General features: G+C 39.4%; 1 protein-coding gene across 3 annotated transcripts in view; it reads right to left on the bottom strand.

Annotated features, from left to right (window-relative positions):
* Positions 1-2,830: 2,830 nt before the first annotated feature.
* The window catches only part of tbl1xr1b (TBL1X/Y related 1b), a 28,667-nt gene continuing 9,467 nt past the window's right edge, over positions 2,831-22,030 (bottom strand). For all 3 annotated transcript variants that reach the window (XM_032531676.1, XM_032531674.1, XM_032531675.1), the window contains exons 6-16: positions 21,733-21,865; positions 15,838-15,979; positions 15,359-15,422; positions 15,174-15,271; positions 12,399-12,459; positions 11,902-12,023; positions 11,644-11,718; positions 11,362-11,489; positions 8,426-8,591; positions 8,183-8,284; positions 2,831-4,360 (exon numbers count right to left, since the gene is read on the bottom strand). In XM_032531676.1, the coding sequence (XP_032387567.1) occupies positions 4,334-4,360; positions 8,183-8,284; positions 8,426-8,591; positions 11,362-11,489; positions 11,644-11,718; positions 11,902-12,023; positions 12,399-12,459; positions 15,174-15,271; positions 15,359-15,422; positions 15,838-15,979; positions 21,733-21,865 (1,118 nt within the window). In that variant the 3' untranslated portion in view covers positions 2,831-4,333. The remainder of the gene's footprint in view (positions 4,361-8,182; positions 8,285-8,425; positions 8,592-11,361; positions 11,490-11,643; positions 11,719-11,901; positions 12,024-12,398; positions 12,460-15,173; positions 15,272-15,358; positions 15,423-15,837; positions 15,980-21,732; positions 21,866-22,030) is intronic.

A 22,030-nucleotide genomic window follows, 5' to 3' on the forward strand; every position in this document is an offset into this window, starting at 1 on the left:
TTCTACCCTCTTGCCTAAACTCTGAGTTGTTGTCAATTATCCCATCCTCTTTCAGTCACTCAGTTTTCTGATTTGTACATCTGGAGACAGTAACATTTAAATAAAAATTTAAAAATAATAATTATATATACTTTTTAATAATCGATTATTAACCTATCAGAATCGAGCATTTGAATTGCGATTGCTATGTATCTAAGAACCAATTATGTTTCCCACCCCTAATAACAGCAGAGGAGGTGGTTGTTTTCTCTTATACATAATTTCAAAAGGACCAAAGAGTCTACAGCCATGCCAGCAGCTCTGTGAGGCTGAATTTAGGCACAGAGGTACTTTTCAAGCTAAATGCTAATATTCGGATGCTAACAAGCACACACTGACAATGATAACAGGTATAATGTTCACCATCTTAGTTTAGCCTGTAAGCATGCTAACATTTGCCAATTGACCTGGTGATGGCGCGAGATGAAAAGTTAAGGATCACCAACAATTTTGTAACATCCTGAAGTGAAATTTCGGTACCAAATTTCACTGCTATCAGTCATGTAATTGGCAAAACATTTAACCTGAAACCAAATGTACAACTCATGGTGGTGCTAGATTAACAGTCAGGGGATGACCAAAGTAGATGGGCTTAACCCTCGTGCAAACATTGTCTGTACAAGATTTTATGGCAATCTATCCAAAATTTGTTGTGATATTAATCTGGAGCAAAGTGATGGACAGCCAATCCCTAGAGCCATGATAGCCACGTGGTTAAATACTAAAAATGATCTTGTCCTTCTGTTGACATATCACACACAGTGTAGATTGGCGTATTATTCAAGATATTTATTCAAGTCAACTCCTTTAATAAACAAAAGGGTGTTTGTGCAGCTGCATAGAAATTAAAAACAAACACGATATTATCAAAATAGATTTTATTCCAGACCTTGAAATCTGAGTCATATTACAACAGTCAGATCAGAAGGCTGCAACCATGTGAGTGAGAGAGAAAGAGAGTACAACATAGGTGAGGGCAAAGACAACACAACAAAAAGAAATCTGCAAATTGGTATTTACATGTTCTGTTATAATACATCGACAATTAAATCCAGATTTTATATTTTTTTTTTGTTCATTTTGTGTAAGTAGCTACAAATAAATCATAATTACAAAATTTTTGAGAAGTACAAAACCTTCAAGGGTTCTCCAACATAGCAAAGATAGAATTAACGTTAGTACTTTCGGTAGGAACACAAGATAGCCAACACTCGAATTCAGTGTAAAACGATTATCATCTAAAAACAAAACATTATAAAATACCATTCCACTGTCATAGACATCATTTGAAATAGTGTCTTTGTGGTACAGTCCAATCACTGCTGACTGTATTAAAGCAAACTTCAAAATAGTCTTTAGCTTTAGTACAAAATGTTTTAAAACAAGTAACATTCTGAGCAAAACTTCTGAAATGTGTGTGTGTGGGTGTGTGTGTGTGTGTGTGTGTGTATCAAGTCGTTAGCTGTTAGTTACGGATGCAAGATGAGATCTGGAATGCCATGAAGTTGGCTTTGTTTAGCTTTGATATACCCCGATGAGGCAGATGGGACACTACTGTATATACCCTTATTTACCCACTGCACACTTTCTCCACCAATACCGATTCATCTTTAAGAGTATTTTAAAAAGATGTGTGTCTACGATGGCTTGAATGAACACATCTGTTTTTCCATTTTTTGTCAAAAGTTCAGAAAAAGAAAGCGCTGTTCTATTTTTTATTTCTCTACGACTGTTTAATGGTATTTTATAAAACGGTCATGACTTCTGATGAAGAACATCACATACTGGACTTAAAGCATCTTCAAACAGTAACTTTAAAATCCACCCTTAGCGTACGAGTGGCATTCAGAAGTGTCACCTGTGACAGCACAGATATATATATATATATATATATATATATATATATATATATATATATATATATATATAAAAGCAACAAGCACAGATTTGCCTCTAAATGCCAACTCTGAACACTACAAAGAAGAACGTGCATAGGCCTGAACGCAGCCTGTCTCTAGAGTGTGTGTGTGTGTGTGTGTGTTTATGTTAATGCTGGACAACAACAAACCAAAGAAGCGACTGTAGTGTCTACTTGCTGGACATGAGACTGCACACAAAACAGAGCAAAAGTTAGGACATTTATAAGCCAACTGAACCCTGCCAATGACAGCTCAAAATGACCCGTGATATGAATTCCAGCAAGGACGGGACACTCCCGAGGATGTCCTGATGTCTAATGACCAAGCAGGGGAAACAGAAACACAATTAGAATATTAGTTTGATTATCATTCAGCATTGGGAAGCAAAAAGCCATTAATTAAGGAAACAAGCACAATAAGGACTATCAATTGTTCACATCAGATGGATGCGAGTGGTTGTGGGCCTGTTTTCCTGCATCTCTATTGCTCTCTCTATCTCTCACTCAGATTTAAGAAGCTGCACGACGCCAGAAAGCAAGCTATTTCTGTGCCATGTTACCTCACTACTGACACAAGAGCACAGCCGCTGCTATTCGTAAGCTTGAGACACAGATTGGGGACAAGCTCAGTGACAGAAACTTGGAAGCTGACTGCACAATGGGGTTGATGTCTTTCTGCCCAGCACACTGTTAGAACGAGACCGACATGGTGTTTAACAGCTCCAAAGATTATCTTTCAGCCTAGAGGTTCTGAATTCTTTAGAGCTCTGTATTAACCTGATGTATTGTGAACACCTGAAAACCATTTCTGAGGATAAAAGTTGCAAAAACAAAGGACAGTTCAGCCTCTGATTCACTGCTTATGCTTTGTTTAACAAAATGGCAAAAATGGACCAAACCTATTGGATAATAAAAATAGATGCAACACAATTAAAAAAACATTTTAATTTTCTAAGCTATACTTCTGCATTTTTAACCTTAAAGGGATACTTCACCGATTAGCATTAAGCTTTGTATCAGTAGAAACCCGGTAGTATTTTCGAATGACTGTGCTTTCCCTCCCTCATGTCCCCTAGATTTCTCTGTATCATCTGAGGCCTTTTCTGCCCAGAAGCAGTGGACTACAAGCTAGCTAGTTCCGCATGTTTTAAACCTGACCATAGGGGGTTGGACTCTTTACCCAAAGTGAGCTAAGTGAACTTAGCTACAGCTCTCTCTTTTCAGCAGCAAACTTTTACAACAATTATGTGCATTCAAACTACTGTACATGTGTACCACCAAGATACATACAGGTACAGATCGAAGAATATGCAGGAAACTTCATTACAGACCGAATACTCAACACACTACGCGAGCTTTGCCTGCTACGGAGACCAACACCTCAGCCAATGGTGTCGCCCGATGCCTCTAGCCATTGTGTGAAAGCGGAAACGCCGAACGAGGGCAGGAGTTCCAGCTAGGTGGAAAGCTAACGTTAAACGGCCACCTGTCAGATCTTAAAAACTTTGTTTTATGTATATGGTTGAAATGACAATAAAACACTTGAGTTGAGTTGAATGCCTCACTGTCTGTCTATGTCTGTAAACGGTAGGAGTGTATTGGGAGTGGACTTGTAGAGCAACAAAGCAAGTGCAATTTCATCCACATGAGCCAAAAACACATTTTCTGGCTTTTCCCGGCCTAGAAAGCACCAATTTCTAAAAAGAAATGTCATTTCTACTACATAAGTGACCCAATTTAAAGATATATTCATCTTTCAACAGTGAAATATCCCTTTAAAGACTGCCAAGAAGTGGATAAATGGATCTCCCAATGAACAGCTTTTTTACACCCATTGTAAAAGACAAATAACTCAACCCCCCGCCACTCTTCTCTCCCACCCCACATGTAGTATAAAACTTGCAGATATCAGTAAAATCCAAATTTAAAATAACAATGTCCACAGGACACCAAATGCTGATTTATGCAATATGCACACACCAACAAGAGAACAAAAAATCTTCAGAATTCTGGTAAAAAGGATAAAAAGTGGAAAGCGAGAAGAATCCTGGTGTTTTGGTTTGCATGTGATGGGTCCAACAAGTTTGTACTGTGTGACAACAGAGAAAGGTTTCCTCCTGCAGGTCTGTGAGAGCAGCACAGGTGTCCATACAGACCTGATGTATATCTGACGCATGTGCATAAGAACTGTATGTGGCGAATGTGTAGTCCTTTTGGGTACATACATATGACGAAGGGAGAAAACGCTCCATTTGGCTGTAATTGCAGGCCATGGCATCTGATGTGACTACAGCAGTGTGGCGGACAGGCAGGGACAGTCAGTCATTTTGGCTATGTACACATTCGTAGTCGGTCCATGGCTCCCCAAGATGAGTGTCATTTCCTCAGGTCTAATACGCAAACCTAGAAAAACATGAAGGAAGACCAGTCAGCCAGTCAGTCAGAAAGACACAATCCTACTTCCTGCACCGCAAGAGGTTCAGTTTCTGCAACGTCAGGCCTTCTACTGGCACAGGCAGGAAAGAAGTTTCATTACTCGTCAATAACTTAAAGGGTACAATTTACATTTCTTAGTAGATGTCTGCAATTATTAAATTGCTGTTGCCACTTGGTTAGTATTTTATGAAATATCATGAAGTCGTAATTACTAGACTCTGCCTTCTGCTTCCCTAAACTCAAGTGAACAGTCATCCACTCACAGCAACTAGAACAGGGGACAAGAAGTGTAACCACACTGCGACTGCTTTTGGGGTAGATGCTAGCTGATCTAGCATCTACCCTGCTTTTGGCTCGTATATATATATATATATATATATATATATATATATATATATATATATATATATATATATATATATATATATATACACACACACATATACCCCGTACTTTTACCGGTACCGACCAAATCACGTTGATACTACTAAATATTGGTTCACGTAAAAACGGTGCCGAATTTCGGTACTTTCACGTGCATCAGGAACAGGGAGTCCCAGCTGAGTCTAACGTTATTTCTAGCTCAAAACAGAAAGCAATTATGACCAACTTGCTAAAGTCTTTCCAACTGTAACTGTTGGGCTAATATCTATTTAGTTACATGTTTAATTCCATAAAAAGTGACTGTTTTTATATTTACAGTCAGCTATAAGTGTAAGGTGAGTGAGGTTTGAGTAATGCAGGCCAACAGAACACCCAACATTCTTAAGTGTTCATGGTCACTTCAATGTACTATTTTAAGACTTATGTCTAAGGCAAATCTTGTCACCTTTATTTAAAACACACACAGAGACATATGTCTCGAGATGCAATGACAGTACTTTTTAAATTTACCTTTAGAAAAAAAACCAGCTCACTATTATCAGTTGTGATCACACGCTCCAAACCAATCCACTATTTTTAGTGGTCAGTAAGTGTGATGTTGTTACCCAACCTCTGCTGCTGTAACATGCTGATCAGATGAGATCTCCACAGTTGAAATCCCTCAATCTTCTAATCAGGCCTGAGACACAAGTGGTTTGTCTGGATCTGCCTCTTATTTTAGGGTTCTTGTTCTGACATATAGAGCCTTGCATGTTAAGGGACCTGTGTACATCTCTGACTTGCTTCGTCGGTATATTACCAGTAGGTAACGGACGTTCTGTGGTCTCTGCCGACGCTTTCAAAGCTGAAGACGCACCAATTTAAAGGGTCATTTGTCCCATATTTGTAATTTTGTTCAAGTGCCCATATTATAAAAACTAATCACTTTTTCTGAGATTTGAGGTGTTATTTTGTGTCTCTGGTGCTTCCACACGCATACAAACTTGGAAAGTGAGTGAGATACAGGTTTCTGAATGTCCTCTGCTTTCAGTTGCCAATATTGGCCTGTAGATGTCATCAGATTAATGTTATAGAAAGCATTTCTGAACATCCATGACATTCAAAACAGTAATTACTGAAACAGCTATACAACACACCCTGCAGTGTGTATACAAATATTTACTGCAGACCTAACAGACCTAAGTAGTACACAGATAAGAACATCTGTATCTGCACCACGACCCCCAAAGTAAACATAACAGAACTACAAAATATATACATGCATATGACACTGTTGTCAAAAGCCACACAATCTACATACACACCAAGTGGTGTCTCATTTCATAGGGGTGTGTTTTCACCCTTAGCCCTTACCACTCAGTTTTGAGGACAAGGGGTAGGGGAAGGGGTAAGACAGAGAAATGGGATTCAGCCTTTATCTCCTTAACTCCTCCACAAAAACTTGCGTATAATCTCGGTGGATCCTCGTGACCAAAAGGCCTCACCAAAATAATTTTATAGCTAAAACAATGCGCAAGTTTTGGAGGACCAACTTCCTGTGTATCCAAACACGAACTGTTGTATCTTGGCAAAAGTTATTCCAATTTACACAAAACTTGTCAATGTGTGGTCTCCATGTGATATTGAGCTACCCCTTATACTCTAGCCACACCCATGTACACAGATCACGCCCCCTTTCATACATTGTGAACCATTGACCTCAGCAAAGAGTTCCTTTTCAACTGGTGACAGTTAGCCCCGCTCCACATGGTTAAGCCATGACCCCTTTAGTAACTAATGACCCGTTTTTTTGTACACTATTATGTGAGATATCATTGTAAGTAAGTAAGTAAGTAAACTTTATTCATATAGAACTTTTCACAGACAAGAAGGGTCACAAAGTGCTTTACAGTAAAAACAAATAAAACAGCAGCACATAAAATACTAAGCCATATTGCCAGTTAAAAGCTTGTCTAAAAAGATGTGTCTTGAGGTGTTTTTAAAAGTTTCCACAGAATGCAAAACTCTCAAAGCTAAAGGGAGAGAGGTCCAGAGCCTTGGAGCCACCACAGAAAAAGTTTGATCACCTCTGGTTTTAAAACGTGGTCTGGGGACAGTTAAAAGGTCTTGGTCTGAAGACCTCAGAGAACGACCAGGAGAGAGTTCCATTTTCATTGGTAACAATTTGCAGTGTCTCTAGGAGGAGTATGTTAAAGTACAGCACCTTCACTTTTAGGTCTACTTCCTCTTGCCACTCACGCTATGACTTTGAGCCAATATCAGTTTTTTTTTTTTTAATGCGTATTCGTTCAGCTACATTTCCTTTCCCTGCTCTCCCTCTGCTTCTCTATCACCACATGTCTGTCACCACGTGTCTCTCTAACACACACACACACAACACACACACACACACACACACACACACACACACACACACACACCACACACACACACACACACACACACACACCACACACACACCACACACACACACACACACACACCACAGTGTCTGTCTCCATGAAAACAAGAGAAGACAGCTGGCAAAATTCACATGCTCATGAAAAGTTGGTATCTCGTGACCACCTTTACACAATCACTCTGAATACAATGTTGTCAGTGTGTTAATGTTGGAGTCTCGACCTGTCTGCCTGCTTTAGAAGGGTAACTAGTTGAAAGTTTGCGGTAAAATGCAGTTGGGTTGTTCAACACACTATGTAGCAGCTGTGAAGCAAATAAACTAACTATATATGATGTTTTTTTTGTTTTTATACTCTTACTGTATAATAATGCTGCTTCAATCCAGATGAGTATTTAAAAGTATTTTCCGCGACTGAAAAAGGCACGGGTTGAGGATGAGGACCAGCCTGAAGCGGAGTTATCAGTCTGAAACAGAGCTGAACAGTTTGACCAGTGTAATTAGTTATATTATTAATTTGTTTACAATATGTTCAGGCTTCAACCAATGCTGTTCAAGCATAAAGACAGGGTCAGGGAGAGAAAGAGACAGATTTGCTTGGCTTTGAGGCTTTGAAGAAAGAGTAGGAGAGAAGGACAGCATCCAACAGCGTGTCATCCTCAGTTTTTGATACTAATCATTAATATCAGTTAATGTTATTACTTATTTCTAGAATAAAACTCCAATACATAGGCTGTTCGTTATGTACAACCTATAGAGATTTCATTTAGTGAGCAGTAACTCATTTTTAGACAATAATGGCTCTATCTAGTGTTAACTAATGGCACTGCATTATCAACTGGTTAAGTTCCCACAGTGACCACAGCTGTGTTCAAATGTTGGTCATTCAATCTAGCTCGAATTCCTGGGAAAATAAAATCAAATATCCCAATACTTTTGATCAAATACCTTGGTATTTGTTGACTATTGGTGCTTTCACAAAAAAACACTCCGATAAAACAACTTACCGATCCATCTGACGCGCTAGCTCCTACTTTGTCCCCTGTGGCGTTCCAGCACACCTCGAAGATCCCTCCTGTCCCCCGGTAGCTGTGGACTAAAGCACCCGTCTGAAGAAACATACACACAAACATATTAGCAAGCTAGGCAACATCTTCACTCTATGTATTTATGCCACCTATGCACAATTATAATGGGTATAATGTGTATTAGTGTACATGTGATTAGAATTTGAAAGTATTATTCCAGACCTGAGTGTTCCATATGTGGACACACTTGTCGAAGGAGCCGCTGGCGAGGTGCCTGCCGTCGGGGCTGAAGGCCACGCTGTAGACGGGCTCCTGGTGGCGGGTCAGTGTGTGGATACACACCCCGCGCTCCACGTCCCACAGACGCACCGTGGAGTCAAATGATGCGCTGGGGAGAGTGAACAAAAAGAGTGTCCAAGAGTTGTGCTGCAATAAAATGAACTGCCGTGTTTGACACTCATGAGATACAGGTAGTCAACTAGACAGAGCGCTCATTAAAAGGAAATATTCAAATTAATCACTGATCTATGCATTAATATTGTGTTTTTCCATTTTATGTATCAACTGTCTCCCAATCTAAAATATCTATAAGGCCATTTAATTTGAGCGACCCAGCGGCGGTGGTTTCACAGGTGCATCTGTAAAAACACTTAAGCTGGCAGCGTGGTGACTCACAGCCATCTTACAGCTAAAAACATGTGCAACTGAGGCACCAGAGTCCAAATCAAACTTAGTATGGCAAGTCAAACATAAATATTACATGAGGAGCAGCCCTGAGTTCAGCGTTAAATATTTTATTGACGAGGGTCTATCTAGCAACAAAGGGGAGTGCTAGCGTAATCCGATCAGAGCAGGTGACAGTGAACTTGTACAATTTATTTGGCCCTACTTTGGCTTCAGCTGTTGTAATCCTGCGGTGATGGGTTTCTCATCCATCATTGTATTTTGCATAAAAAAATGGGATGGCCCTCTCTCACCACCCAGAGAGAACCTCATTGTTAATGTTTATTTACATGGCTTATCTATTTTACACACCAACACACACAACACACACACACACACACACACACACACACACACACACACACAACACACACACACACACACACACACACACACACACACACACACCACACACACACACACACACACACACACACACACACACACACACACACACACACAAACTACAGGCCAAAAAGCTTGGACACACCTTCTCATTCAATGCGTTTCCTTTATTTTCATGACAATTTGCATTGTGGATTATCACTGAAGGCATCAAAACTATGAATGAACACACGTGGAATTATGTACTTAACAAAAAAGTGTGAAATAACTGAAAACATGTCTTATATTCTACTTTCTTCAAAGTAACCACCCTTTGCTCTGATTACTGCTTTGTACACTTTTGGCATTCTCTTGATGAGCTTCAAGAGGTAGTCACCTGAAATGGTTTCCCAACAGTCTTGAAAGAGTTCCTAGAGATGCTCAGCACTTGTTGGCCCTTTTGCCTTCACTCTGCAGTCCATCTCTCCCCCAACAGTGTCACCAGAAAAGCACCCCCACACGGTGGGAACCAGGCATGTAGAATCCATCCGGTCACCTTTTCTGTGTCGCACAAAGACCCGGCGGTTGGCACCAAAGATCTCCAACTTGGACTCATCAGACCAAAGCCCAGATTTCCACTTGTCTAATGTTTATTCCTTGTGTTTCTTGGCCCAAACAAATCTCTTCTGCTTGTTGCCTCTCCTTAGCAGTGGTTTCCTAGCTGCTATTTGACCATGAAGGCCTGATTCGCACAGTCTCCTCTTAACAGTTCTAGAAATGTGTCTGCTGCTAGAACTCTGTGTGGTATTCATCTGGTCTCTAATCTGAGCTTCTGTTAACTAGCTATTTCTGAGGCTGGTGACTCGGATGAAGTTATCCTCAGTAGCAGAGGTGACTCTTGGTCTTCCTTTCCTGGGGCGGTCCTTATGTGAGCCAGTTTCGTTGTAGTGCTTGATGGTTTTTGTGACTGCACTTAGGGACACATTCAAAGTTTTCGCAATTTTCCGGACTGACTGACCTTCATTTCTTAAAGTAATGATGGCCACTCATTTAACTTTACTTGGCTCATTGGTTCTTGCCATAATATGATTTCTAACAATTGTCCAACAGCCTGTCAGCTGTGTGTCAACCTGGCTTCTGCACAACACAACTGATGGTCCCAACACTATTAATAAGGCAATAATTTCCACTAATTAACCCTGACAAGGCACATTTGTGAAGTGAAAACCGTTTCAGGTGACTACCTCATGAAGCTTATTGAGAGAACACCAAGAGTTTGCAGCACTATAAAAAAAACAACGGGTGGCTACTTTGTAGAATATAAAATATAAGACCCATTTAAGAGTTATTTCACACTTTTTTGTTAAGTACATTACCCATATGTGTTTATTCATAGTTTTGATGCCTAAAGTGATAATCTACAATGTAAATAGTCATGAAAATAAAGGAAACGCATTGAATGAGAAGGTGTGTCCAAACTTTTGGCCTGTACTATATATATATATATATATATATATATATATATATATATAAATAAATAAATAAATAAATAAACACACACATTCATATATAAATACACACACACACACACACACACACACACATAGAGAGAGAGAGAATTGTTAGAGTTCTTTGACTTGTCTCGACTATTGATGTTCTGGTTCATCTCTCCTTTGGTAGTTTGGGTATCCGATTTATGTTACTTCCTAGCTTCCCCTTGGCATAAACTTAAGAGTCGTAACAAGTACAAAAGAATCTTTGGTGTTGGGTTGATTGATATTGAAATCAATATCAATAAATAAGGTATCTGTTGTATAATTATGTTGCAAAGTGGGATGTAATCCATGACAAAGCAATGTCTATTGGCAGAAAAAAAGTTGTATTACAATTACTGAGGCCCCCTCCCCAAAAGTCATGATACGAACCGAACCCTGGGTTTGGTGTAACGTTACAGCCCTAAAGAATATATATAATTAATTAGAAAGAAACTGCTCAATGAGAACATAGGCTTCCATGCACAGTATTTGTGTCATCTTACCTCTTTATATACAAAACTACCCAGTATAATAGTATTGTTGCTTATGATTTTCAGGTGCTGCTTTGTGTCTCACCTGGCCAGCATGAGGTTGGCGCTAGGGTTGTTGGTCCCGGGGCCTGTGGGGCTCCACTTGATGGTGTAGATTTCTTTACTGTGGGCCTGGAGGTCATGGACACACAAGTCCTGCTTCATACTCCAAATCTATGCCAGAGAAGAAGAAACCAGTAGTTGACATGACTTTTATTACAATGTTCATCAACACATTCAATCAGCAACTTGTCTAATTAAGGACCATTGTGTGCTCATCTAAGCCATAAAGTGACATGCATAACATCTGCATGTCATGTGGACTGACCTTCAGTGTCATATCATCTGAGCAGGAGGCCAGCAAGCTGCCAGTGGGATCCCACTTGATGGCATTCACCTCATTCTACAGTGAGAAAGATGAGAGTTGAAAAACAAAACAAAAAAACTGCATATTTGACTGAGGTACATGGTACGTAATAGACATAATGCACTTATTATATTGATTTGTTTAAACAAATTTATATCAAAGCATCACAATACGCAATTTCCGTTTCCCTCCCTTTGAGAAACTAGCGCTCTGTCTCACCGTGTGTCCCTGGAAGGTCTTGACAGGTCTGTCCTGACCCAGCTTACACACATGAATGCACATGTCTGTACTGCAGGAGGCAAACGTATTGTTGCTCTGCCAGTCTACGTCCAGAGCAGGTGCTGTTGGGGAGCAGAGACAGATATTAGAACCGATGGAGCACGAGGAAAAAAAGATCACATGAATATGATGAGGTATGTATACTTCTTATTGCCATATTGGATCTGACAATTCACTATAACAATACTCTAAAGGCAGATAAATGTTTTAAAACAAAAACATGGTTTCTGTACATTCATGTAAGGGTCATTGGCACACTCCAATGAACCAAACCATGTTAAAATGCAGAGCTGTTGTGCAAATTCTGTATAAAAGGACTTGTATTATGTATTATCAGTATGGTTTCCCTACAGTTCTGCAGAAGTTAACTTCTGTCTAAAAACAGAAAGACTCTTGCATGGAAAGTCATGTGGAACAATCCAACTCCTGTAACTCACCCGAGTGGAAAGGAAATTGTTGTTTCGCCTCTCCCGTATGGGCGTCCCAAATAATTGTGGTCTGTGAAGAATGACATTTTCATTATTCATTCTAAACTAGTATCTTTTTATTAGGAAATCAATAAAAACATCACATAAAATGTAAAAAAGTCACACTAAGTTGACCTGTATAATGTGAAGGAGCATATACATATACATTCATAGGGAATATATCTCACACACGCCACCTGTTTATGCCTCCAAGACATCAGGACTTAAGCATTTAAATGTATGCTGAAGTTGACACTGTCTGTCATTATACTTCTGTTCACTAGATGGCCATGTTGAACATCCATACATTGTCATCATCTAGGAAACGGACGTGAGCGTGTCTATCTGGGTTTTGGTGGAGATGCACCTCTGTCACCTATCAGTCCATAACAGTTGGTAAGTGTGAGCAGCACACTGATGCAGTATACCGAGGACAGCGCACAATATCTGCACAGACTTGTTTGTGGTCTGCATACATGCAGTGCCTTTCCCTTGGCATAACTAATGGGAACAAATGAAGAATCCCTTAATCTTTCATATATGTAATTTTGACCACTTTACAGGCAAAATTCCATTAAAATACATAAATAACAAAGATGCTGAAACCACCCAAAGAGCTGAGGTGGACAGCATAGTCGGGTAATCATTTTCTGTGGGTTTATCATAGGGCTGCACGATTTGGAGAAAAAGGTCACATTGCGATTTATAATTCTGCAATTATAATAAAATGGTATCATGAGTTTATTTGCTCATAAAGGAAATTGCAGAAAAGAAGCTACTCAAATTTTGAAATGTGTATTTTGTAACTTCAATGTACAAAGTTAAATGAACATAAGAAGAAATAAACATGTATCATTTAATATAATATTTCACTAAATTAAATCACACATAAAATATGAATTCTTATTAAATGCATACATTTTTTATGCCCTTATAAACAATGATATTCAAGATGGGTGGGATATAATAACTAGTGATTCAGTTACAAAATAGACTTTGTACAACCTCTTCTTAAATTCTGCATGCTCTGAAATCCTCAACACTGCTGATACTGATACAGACTACGTGACCATACACAACACACGCTCTACTGTTTTATCTTTTGTGTTACGATGGTAGCACTAATATATTTGTGTGGTAGCGTAATTTAGAGGGAAGATTGTATGTATATATATTCAACACAGAATCATAAATCAAACACTAGAACTGCAAGCAGTTCCAACTAGGTCCAAGCCTCCCTGCGCAAGTCGGTCCCAATGACCCGGGGAGTGCACGAAAGTGGAACCCAAAGCGAAACGGTGGGGGGGGGGGGGGGGCATTTGACACTTTGTGAGAAAAAGAAAAAAAAAAAAATCACATCACACACAAAAAAAATCAAATCACAGACATATCTTCAACCCAGCAGCACAGAAGATCTATACAATCACCACAGTGTTTTTTTTTTTGCAAAACACCATGATTTCATAGTGAAGCTGACCTTTGACCTGTTGGATGTAAAAAGAAAAAAATATTTTTTCCCTATTGCATATCTGTGTGAAATGTTGTCATAATTAGCATAGGAGTTATTGAGTTATGGCCAAAAACATGTTTTGTGAGGTCAGGTTGACCTTGACATTTGACCACCAAAATCTAACTCGTTAATCCTTAAGTTGAAGACATTTCCTCAAGGCAGCTTTAACATACGTAAAAAGTGATGTATCCTTGAAAACAATTTTACTTTTTAGAGAACAGCTGCAGGTATAAATAAAAAAACTCCATAAACGTTCTCATTTGTGTACGGATGTGCCTGCATGCAGTTAATTGCCTACTGGAAATATGTCAGTCACATATAATTTGATGAAAGTGATGCTTTTGACAACATGATATTTCTGATAATGCATGAAAGATTTTTGAAATGTCCTGTCTATTTTGTCTTGGCGGAGATGAGATGAAAACAATCTGAACACGTCAACAACCCGCGCACCACTGCAGACAATTCAACACTGCGGGTCAACAACATAACGCCTAAGTGTCTACGTCGGCAGGATTCGGAGCTGGGGTGTGTGTGTGTGTGTGTGTGTGTGTGTGTGTGTGTGTGTGTGTGTGTGTGTGTGGTGTGTGTGTGTTGTACTACTGCAGTACCCTAATTGTAAAGAGAAAGAATAGGAGAAGGAAGTTTGTGTGAGATGGACCTGGTCACCACAGACCCAAGTCTTTTTAGCTGTTGTTAGTGTAATATGCTGCATTGTCTCCTCATGTGGCACATTTTGTTTGGCACACTCTGTGGGTAACTTCTTATATTATAACAAGGTAGTACAATGTGTAATCAAGTGATGACTGATTAACAGTAATGTAAATGCTAAATGCCCTCTGTTGATACTACAACAACGCAAAGTATAGGCTCTTAACCTTGCAGTTTTGCGCAAATCTCAAAGAGTCAATTTCTCCATTTCTTTGCACAAAACTATCCAGAAAGTGCCAAATTTAATGGTTTATTTTTCAAAAATCTTTCCCGTGGGGAGCATAACCCCGGACCCCCCTAGGGAGAGTCCCCCCACATAACAAATCACAATTTAACCCCTGGATATCACATTTAGGGAATCATCCCTCTTCATTGTGGTTCCATGGAAAATTGTAATAATTTAAGGTAGCTTTAAAGTGTTAGCAATCTGAATAAGCAACAAGCTCCAGTGCTCACAAGGCCACCCAAAAAGCATTTCTCAAACTTCAACTCTAAAATCCAAAGCTTAAATCAATGTGCCTTACCTTGTCTACACCAGCACTAAGGATGAAGTTTCCTTTCTTATTCCACTTAAGTGCAAATATAGGGCCTTTATGCTGACCCAAAGTACTGGCCAGGTTACCTGAAAATATTAAAAAACCCAACTCAGCTTAGAAAGAGAACAAAAACATTTCATCATCCATGCATCCTTGCAAAGCTACGGTCTTACCGTCTTTTGTCCATATTCTAGCAAAGCCATCATATGAGCCTGTTGCTAGCAATGTTCCTTCGCTCTGAAAGAAAGACAGCAATGATCCTCATTAGTTTGAGTTTAGTTGCTTTTAACCTTTTTCAGTTTCATTTGCATATTCTGATTTGGGCAGAATTAGGCCCGATTTTATATTTGACTCTTAATGAGACTCACATTAAGAAGTAAATAGTTAATTAGGGAAAAAATATTAGTGCTGATTTGGCGTTGTGCACTGACTTGCACTACTTATGGAATAAAATGGTTTGCAGCTGAGCAGCATAAAAAGCCTTTTTACCCATGGGAGTGACTCGCCCCCATATATCTGGTTGGAAGGAATGCCTTTAGCCAAAGTAGTGGACACATGCGCACACGCGCACGCACGCACACACCAAGATTAGAACACTCAAAACTGCACTCAGTGAAACAGACCCACACAATCATACTGTACACACACTTACATTCCAGTCTAGTGAGGTGACGTCTTTGTTGCTGGGTACGTCCTGGCCCCCTTCCCGTATGCAGTGCCTCAGAACCAGCTGGGTGGACCCGCCGGTGCTGTTCTCACTCAGGTTCCAGATCCGTGCTGTCGAGTCCCCAGACCTGCCCGAGTCAAAACACACCAAACAACCACACACCCACACCACGCACAGACAGACAATCTAACATTAGGTACATAACATGGCTTTGACTCTTATAATCAGTACTGAAAATGGTATTAAACTGACCATCGTTGCTCTTGAGTAGGGTTGGGGTTTGAAAGCATTTTATCGAACCTGAACCCAGAATCAAACCCGAAATCTTTTTAAATCCCTATCAAACCTTTTCACATCATCTGTTGAGGAAAAGGGAGAAAGAAGTTTTACAAGCACAAAACTCATTGACTTTAATGCCCCTCTTAATTTATAGGACTGTGCCAGATGGTTTTTTTTCTAAATTTTTCTACATTTTCATTTCATTTTGAGAGGTGTGCTCTTGCTCAGAAGCAGGGTTTTATTATTATTTAGATAGTTGCTTATAAAGTATATCTACTAAGTTCAATGCTCACCTCTGTTAGGTTGGACACTTTTATAAATAAGCATTTAATTGTTGATTTAGGCAGGAGACAGTTTAAAGGGATAGTTCTGATTTTGTATGGCGGGTGGCACACCCCCATTCTGGAGAAGCAGACTAAGCAATGTACTGTACTGTAAACGGAGGCTGCAGCTAAATGTATTTTAGCCCACTTAAAAAACAATACCAGTTTCACGGAAGGATATGTTATATTTAGAATATTTTTATCAATTTACAGTACATTGCCATTTCCTGTGGTACAACATCTTCTCAACCGCAGAAATTCCCTATTCCTACGAAGAAGCACAACAGAGCGCGAACTGTAACACGCCGCAGATCAGCTGTTTGGGTCTCACGCTTCGTGGTTAATGGAATAAACTAGGGCTGCACAATTAATCGAATTTTAATCGCGATCACGATTTTGACCTCCCACGATCAAATTTGCGTGATCGAGCGATTATTTTTTTTAAAGCGTCATTTCATAGAACGCTCCGGGTTTTTTTGCAAAGCCAATCTACCGCTCCGTAAAGCCGTCTGCTCATGAGCCAGTCAGAGTAGTTCCCTGCACCGTGCAGCTTAGTTTCTAGATGTAGACAGTCCCAGAGGACAGAGTAACGGGAGGAAAACTCAACAGATAGCAGTCAGTTATACGTCGGTCTTAAGGTTTACCAGTTTACCAGTAAACGCAACAAAGGGCTGTCTGACGGCAAGGTTAAGTGGTGAAATATTGTAGTTATAGCGTACACTTAAACTGATAGATTTTATTTTGTGATTGGGCCTTTTTTTGGTGGCTCAGGTGTGGTTTGCAGCTGCCCTCATCCACTGCAGTGCATTGCTTCCGTGTTGGTACACGCTTACAACCCCTCTTCAGAAGATCTTAACCATCCCTTCAATGACATTTTAGGAAGATGATGAATTATTCTGGTCCTTGATTTTGTTTTGTTTTGTTTGGCCAATTTAAATCAATTCTTCCGACTGACAATCAATGTGCTATAAAGGAAATTAGTGTTATGGATTAACACTTAACTGTTAATGATGGCTTAGGGTAATGGCCATTTTACAGTTGGACAAAATCCAATCCTGCAATGGGTGTTAAGGGGGAAACAAACTTATTACAAAAATTCACACCTATTTCTCAAATGTTAATGACTTTTTACAGGATTTCATTATTTTAAGCCCAGATAATCCACTGCTGAAAACGAACTGTTAAGGGCAGAGGAGCTGGTGCATCTTGTCAAATTATATGTATTTGACTTCTTTTTCATCTGTCTGTTCAGGAATGTAGGGATCTCCCCTTAACCATGTTGACAACCATAATGTGAATTACAGATGGAGACCTAAACGATCGACATCATTGAAGCAGATAGTTGTTCCAATTAAGAGGATTAGTTTGAATTGGGGACTAACAAAGCTGTGCATGTTGCCTACTTTGCCCCTTAAAATTAATTGAGAATACAGTCAGATGCAGTATTTGCAGTTTGGCCAATCAGTTTAGAGGCACATAGTGTTACCAGAACCCAACCCTACTCCTGATGCTTTCTGTCCAGTTTTACTAAAGCCAAAAAACAAATAGTGCAGATTTCTTAAGATTAGGGCTGCACAATTAATCAAATTTTAATCACGTCATTTAATGCGTCATTTTGTTCATAGAACGCTTCGGTTTTTTGCAAAGCCAATCTACCGCTCCGTAAACCACTGTCTGCGCAGCTTAGTTTATAGATGTAGACAGTCACAGAGGACAGAGTAACGTGAGGAAAATTCCACAACAGATAGCAGTCGGTCATACGTCGGTCAGAAGGTTTACCAGTTTACTAGTAAATGCAACATTTTGTCCCATCTGTCTTGTTTTTCAGACAACAGCAGTGACCAGTGCTAGTTACTGTCTGTTGGCTTACAGGGCTCTAGAGTGCAACTAACATTTTTCCAAGGTCGCACCGGTGCACCTAATATACTCGCATCCGCTGCCTCTCCAAAAACGAAGCAATGTTGTTTATTTCGATATGGTTTAATGTTGTGTCACATGATCCATTTCTTCTGTAAAGTTGTGCCTGTGTTTGGATCTCTCTTGTTACTCTCCGCAGAGCCCCGCCCCCCTCCACTCACATGGCTGCCCAGACACAGCGGAGGTCCACACTTCTGTCATTTGTCCACAGTTTTAATTATTATTAACACAGCTGTATATTGTTAAGCATGAGAGGCAAACCTGTATTTGTGCCAGTGTTTCCGCTGATAACTCTGCTGTTGCGGCGGCCACAGCAAAAAACACAGAAGAAGTTATTGAATGCAACCAACTTCAGTTTGTAGAATAATAGCGTGTGAGACGGAGCCTGCTGGACCTGGGCGAGTGCTGTGACACATGGCCAGAATATCATAGTTTATAAAAATGCAGCGCAGTCACGATACAGACCTTAATATGTGCACAACATGTGCAACTATGCTAAATAGACTATGTGACAATAAAATTTGTTTTGGTTAAAATCAACAAATTATCGTGATAATTAATCGTGATCTCAATTTTGATTAAAATAATCGTGATTATCATTTTGGCCGTAATCGTGCAGCCCTAACTGAGATGGTGAAACTGCTAAAAACGTCTTGGTTTGACATGTGGCACTTCAAGTCCATTAACCCACCAAATTGGTGCTCAGGAATACAAGACTGTACTCAACAACCAACCATAATCTGTTACTACAGTCATGGTTGACTAATAACTGCTTAGTCATCTGCTGTACTTTATTGACAATAAGTATTTAGTCATTAGTTGTTCCTGGAAAATCCATCTCATTTCCAGAATTACAGTAATAATGTAAAACATACTTTGCTCTTTAACAAACACCACATTGTACGAGTCTTTTGCATAAGTGCTTTCATCTTGGAAAGGGATAATGACACTGAGAAAACAATGACTTTAGTCAACAAAGATTTGATTAGTGGTGATAAATGAGGAACAAACTTACTCTCCTTACACACCCAATTTTTCCCTGATTAAGACAAAGTATGCCGATTCAAAAATTAATAGGAGAAAAAGATATAGCTTTAACTCATGTACAGTGGCTTGAGAAAATTGCCGCACCCATGCTAAAGTTGATTAAAAAGAGGAATAAACAAAACATATTTTGGAAATTGATCTTAATGCCTTAATTAAAAACATTTTGGAAAATCCAATCTTTTAAGGACACCAATTTTCTTTGCAATACTATGCATCCTAATAAAGGCTGAATCTCATTTCTCTATCTTACCCCTACCCCTTACCCCTTACCCTAGTTTTGCGCGTTCACGTGAGAGTAAGGGCTGTCCCAATACTCATTTTCATCAAGGGGTAGGGCAAAAAAAATTAAAAATCGCTAGCTTGATAAGCTAACACTTATCGCTAACTGCTAACGTTACATTGCTGATTTGCACAACAGTCCTGCATTTCTCTCCCTTGAATGGACTCCATGCATGTCTACAGTTTTAACTATTAGCAGAGAAGTTCGTTCTTCAGAAACACAGCAGCTGATCCAATGTCAGGCTGAAAACGAGCAGAAGTTTCTTAAATCCTGTGTTCATGTTGTAGCCATTCATTATTGTATTGGTGCTGTATTATTGAAATCATTTGTAATTAATTCCTGTTCATGCACTTGTACATTGTTGTTGGTTATGATACGGGATAATGATGAGAAAAATGTGAGGGAAGGGTTACTGGCCAACTGGCATCAGACTGGTCTACAATATCAGAATAGCTGTAGTTTATTGGTTTGTTTGTGGTCTTGTGTGTCTTTTTTTAGTTTTACACATTTGAGTGCCTTTTGATGTGTGTGACATGTATGTTTTAGTTCTAATAGTTGATAATAGTTCTGTAATATATTTTATGTAATGTTTTTGCAAAAAACAAAAGGTTTTCATGAACAATCAATGAAAAATCAATGACATTCAAAATGCTGATAACTGAAACAGATATACAACACTCCATGTAGTGTGTATACATGTGTATTGCAAACAGACCTAAGTATTACACAGATGAGAACATCTGCCTCTGCACCAAAGTGAACATAAAATAACCATAAAATATATAAACGCATATGACACTGTTGTCAAAACCCACGCAATCGACATTTAGACACACTTGCAGACGGCATCTTGGAAGTTTGTGATCAATACTGTATGGTGATGTAACCAAGGGGTGTTCCATTTCATAGGGGTATGTTTTCACCCCTAGCCCTCACCACTTGGTTTCAAGGGCCAAGGGATAGGGGTAAGGGGTAGTGGTAAGATAGAGAAATGGGATTCAGCAATACTGCGATTACGATTTAATTGTGTCATGAGTTTACTTGATTATCGAGGAAAATACAGAAAATAAGCTACAAAAAACTTTTAAGTTGTGTATTTTTAACTTGAACATAAGTTAAACAAACAAAATTATGCAATACTTTACATAACTCAAATTTTCTTTGAAAAATAATTTTTCAAATTAATACATTTTGTATGCCCTTGAAAAACAATGACATTCAAGATGGGTGTAATATAATAACTAGGAATTAAGTTACAAAAAAATCATTTTTACAACCTGTTTGCATGCTCTGAAACCCTTTTACACTTTTGATACTCACGGGACCATACACGACAAACGGGCTACTGCTTAAACAGACTGACAGGTCACTGGTCATCTTTTGCGGACATTGTTACGAGGGACACGCTTAATACATCAATGGGGTAGCGTCATGCAGAGCAGGGCTAATTCAATGTACAGTAGATTCAAAACAGAACCATAAATCAGGCATTAGTGCGAGCGAGAACGGCCGGTCTGTTGAGTCAGTACCTGAAGGGTGAATAGGGGTGTAGGCATACATTGATCTGAATTGATATATCGATTTAACGTTCCACGATCCAAGTATCAATGTAAAGTTAAATTGCATAGCATTGCCTGTAAGTGCCCCTTTATTTTAGATTCTTTCTTCATATTTAGCCTTTTCATTAAAAAGAATAGTTTGTTTTCTAATGCCAGGAAGAGCTCAGTTATAAAACGGACAAATCATATTTTAGTTTGAGTTGATATAAATGTAACTGTGTTAAATAGGCATTTGCTATTATCTTATATCAATAGCAGGCTCCTGAATTGAATCCAAATTGTATCGTGAAAGACTTTGAGATATCAGTAAGTATTGTGACCAAAGAATCAATAGAATGTTGTATCGTGGTAAAACTTGTGTGACGCCCCTGGTAGGGAAGCGAGCAGAGCGACCGGGAACAATGTAGGAGTTGCGTAGTGGATGTGTGATAAGTGACAACCATGGGGAACCAAAGGATGATGTAGAGATACTGACCCGGAGGCGAGGAGGTCGTTTACTGGGTTCCAGGCACAGATAAAAACTTCGGATTCGTGGCCCCTCAGGACCATGGCTTTACTCTGAGGGATTTCCACGTCCCTGTCCACCTCCATCATCTCTGAGTGGTGATCTATGGGAAGGAGTGAGAAAAAACACCTTAAACTAAAGGTTTACATCACAGGATTGTCCGCCCCACTGTTCTGAAGGCAAGGAGACATGATTAAGTATAAACAAGATGTGTGATCTCGTAAAATAGCCAAACAATTTTGAAATGAAGAGCCAGTGCTTCCCCTTG

This window comes from Etheostoma spectabile, chromosome 12 (genome assembly GCF_008692095.1).
Source record: "Etheostoma spectabile isolate EspeVRDwgs_2016 chromosome 12, UIUC_Espe_1.0, whole genome shotgun sequence".
NCBI classification, from domain to species: Eukaryota; Metazoa; Chordata; class Actinopteri; order Perciformes; family Percidae; genus Etheostoma; species Etheostoma spectabile.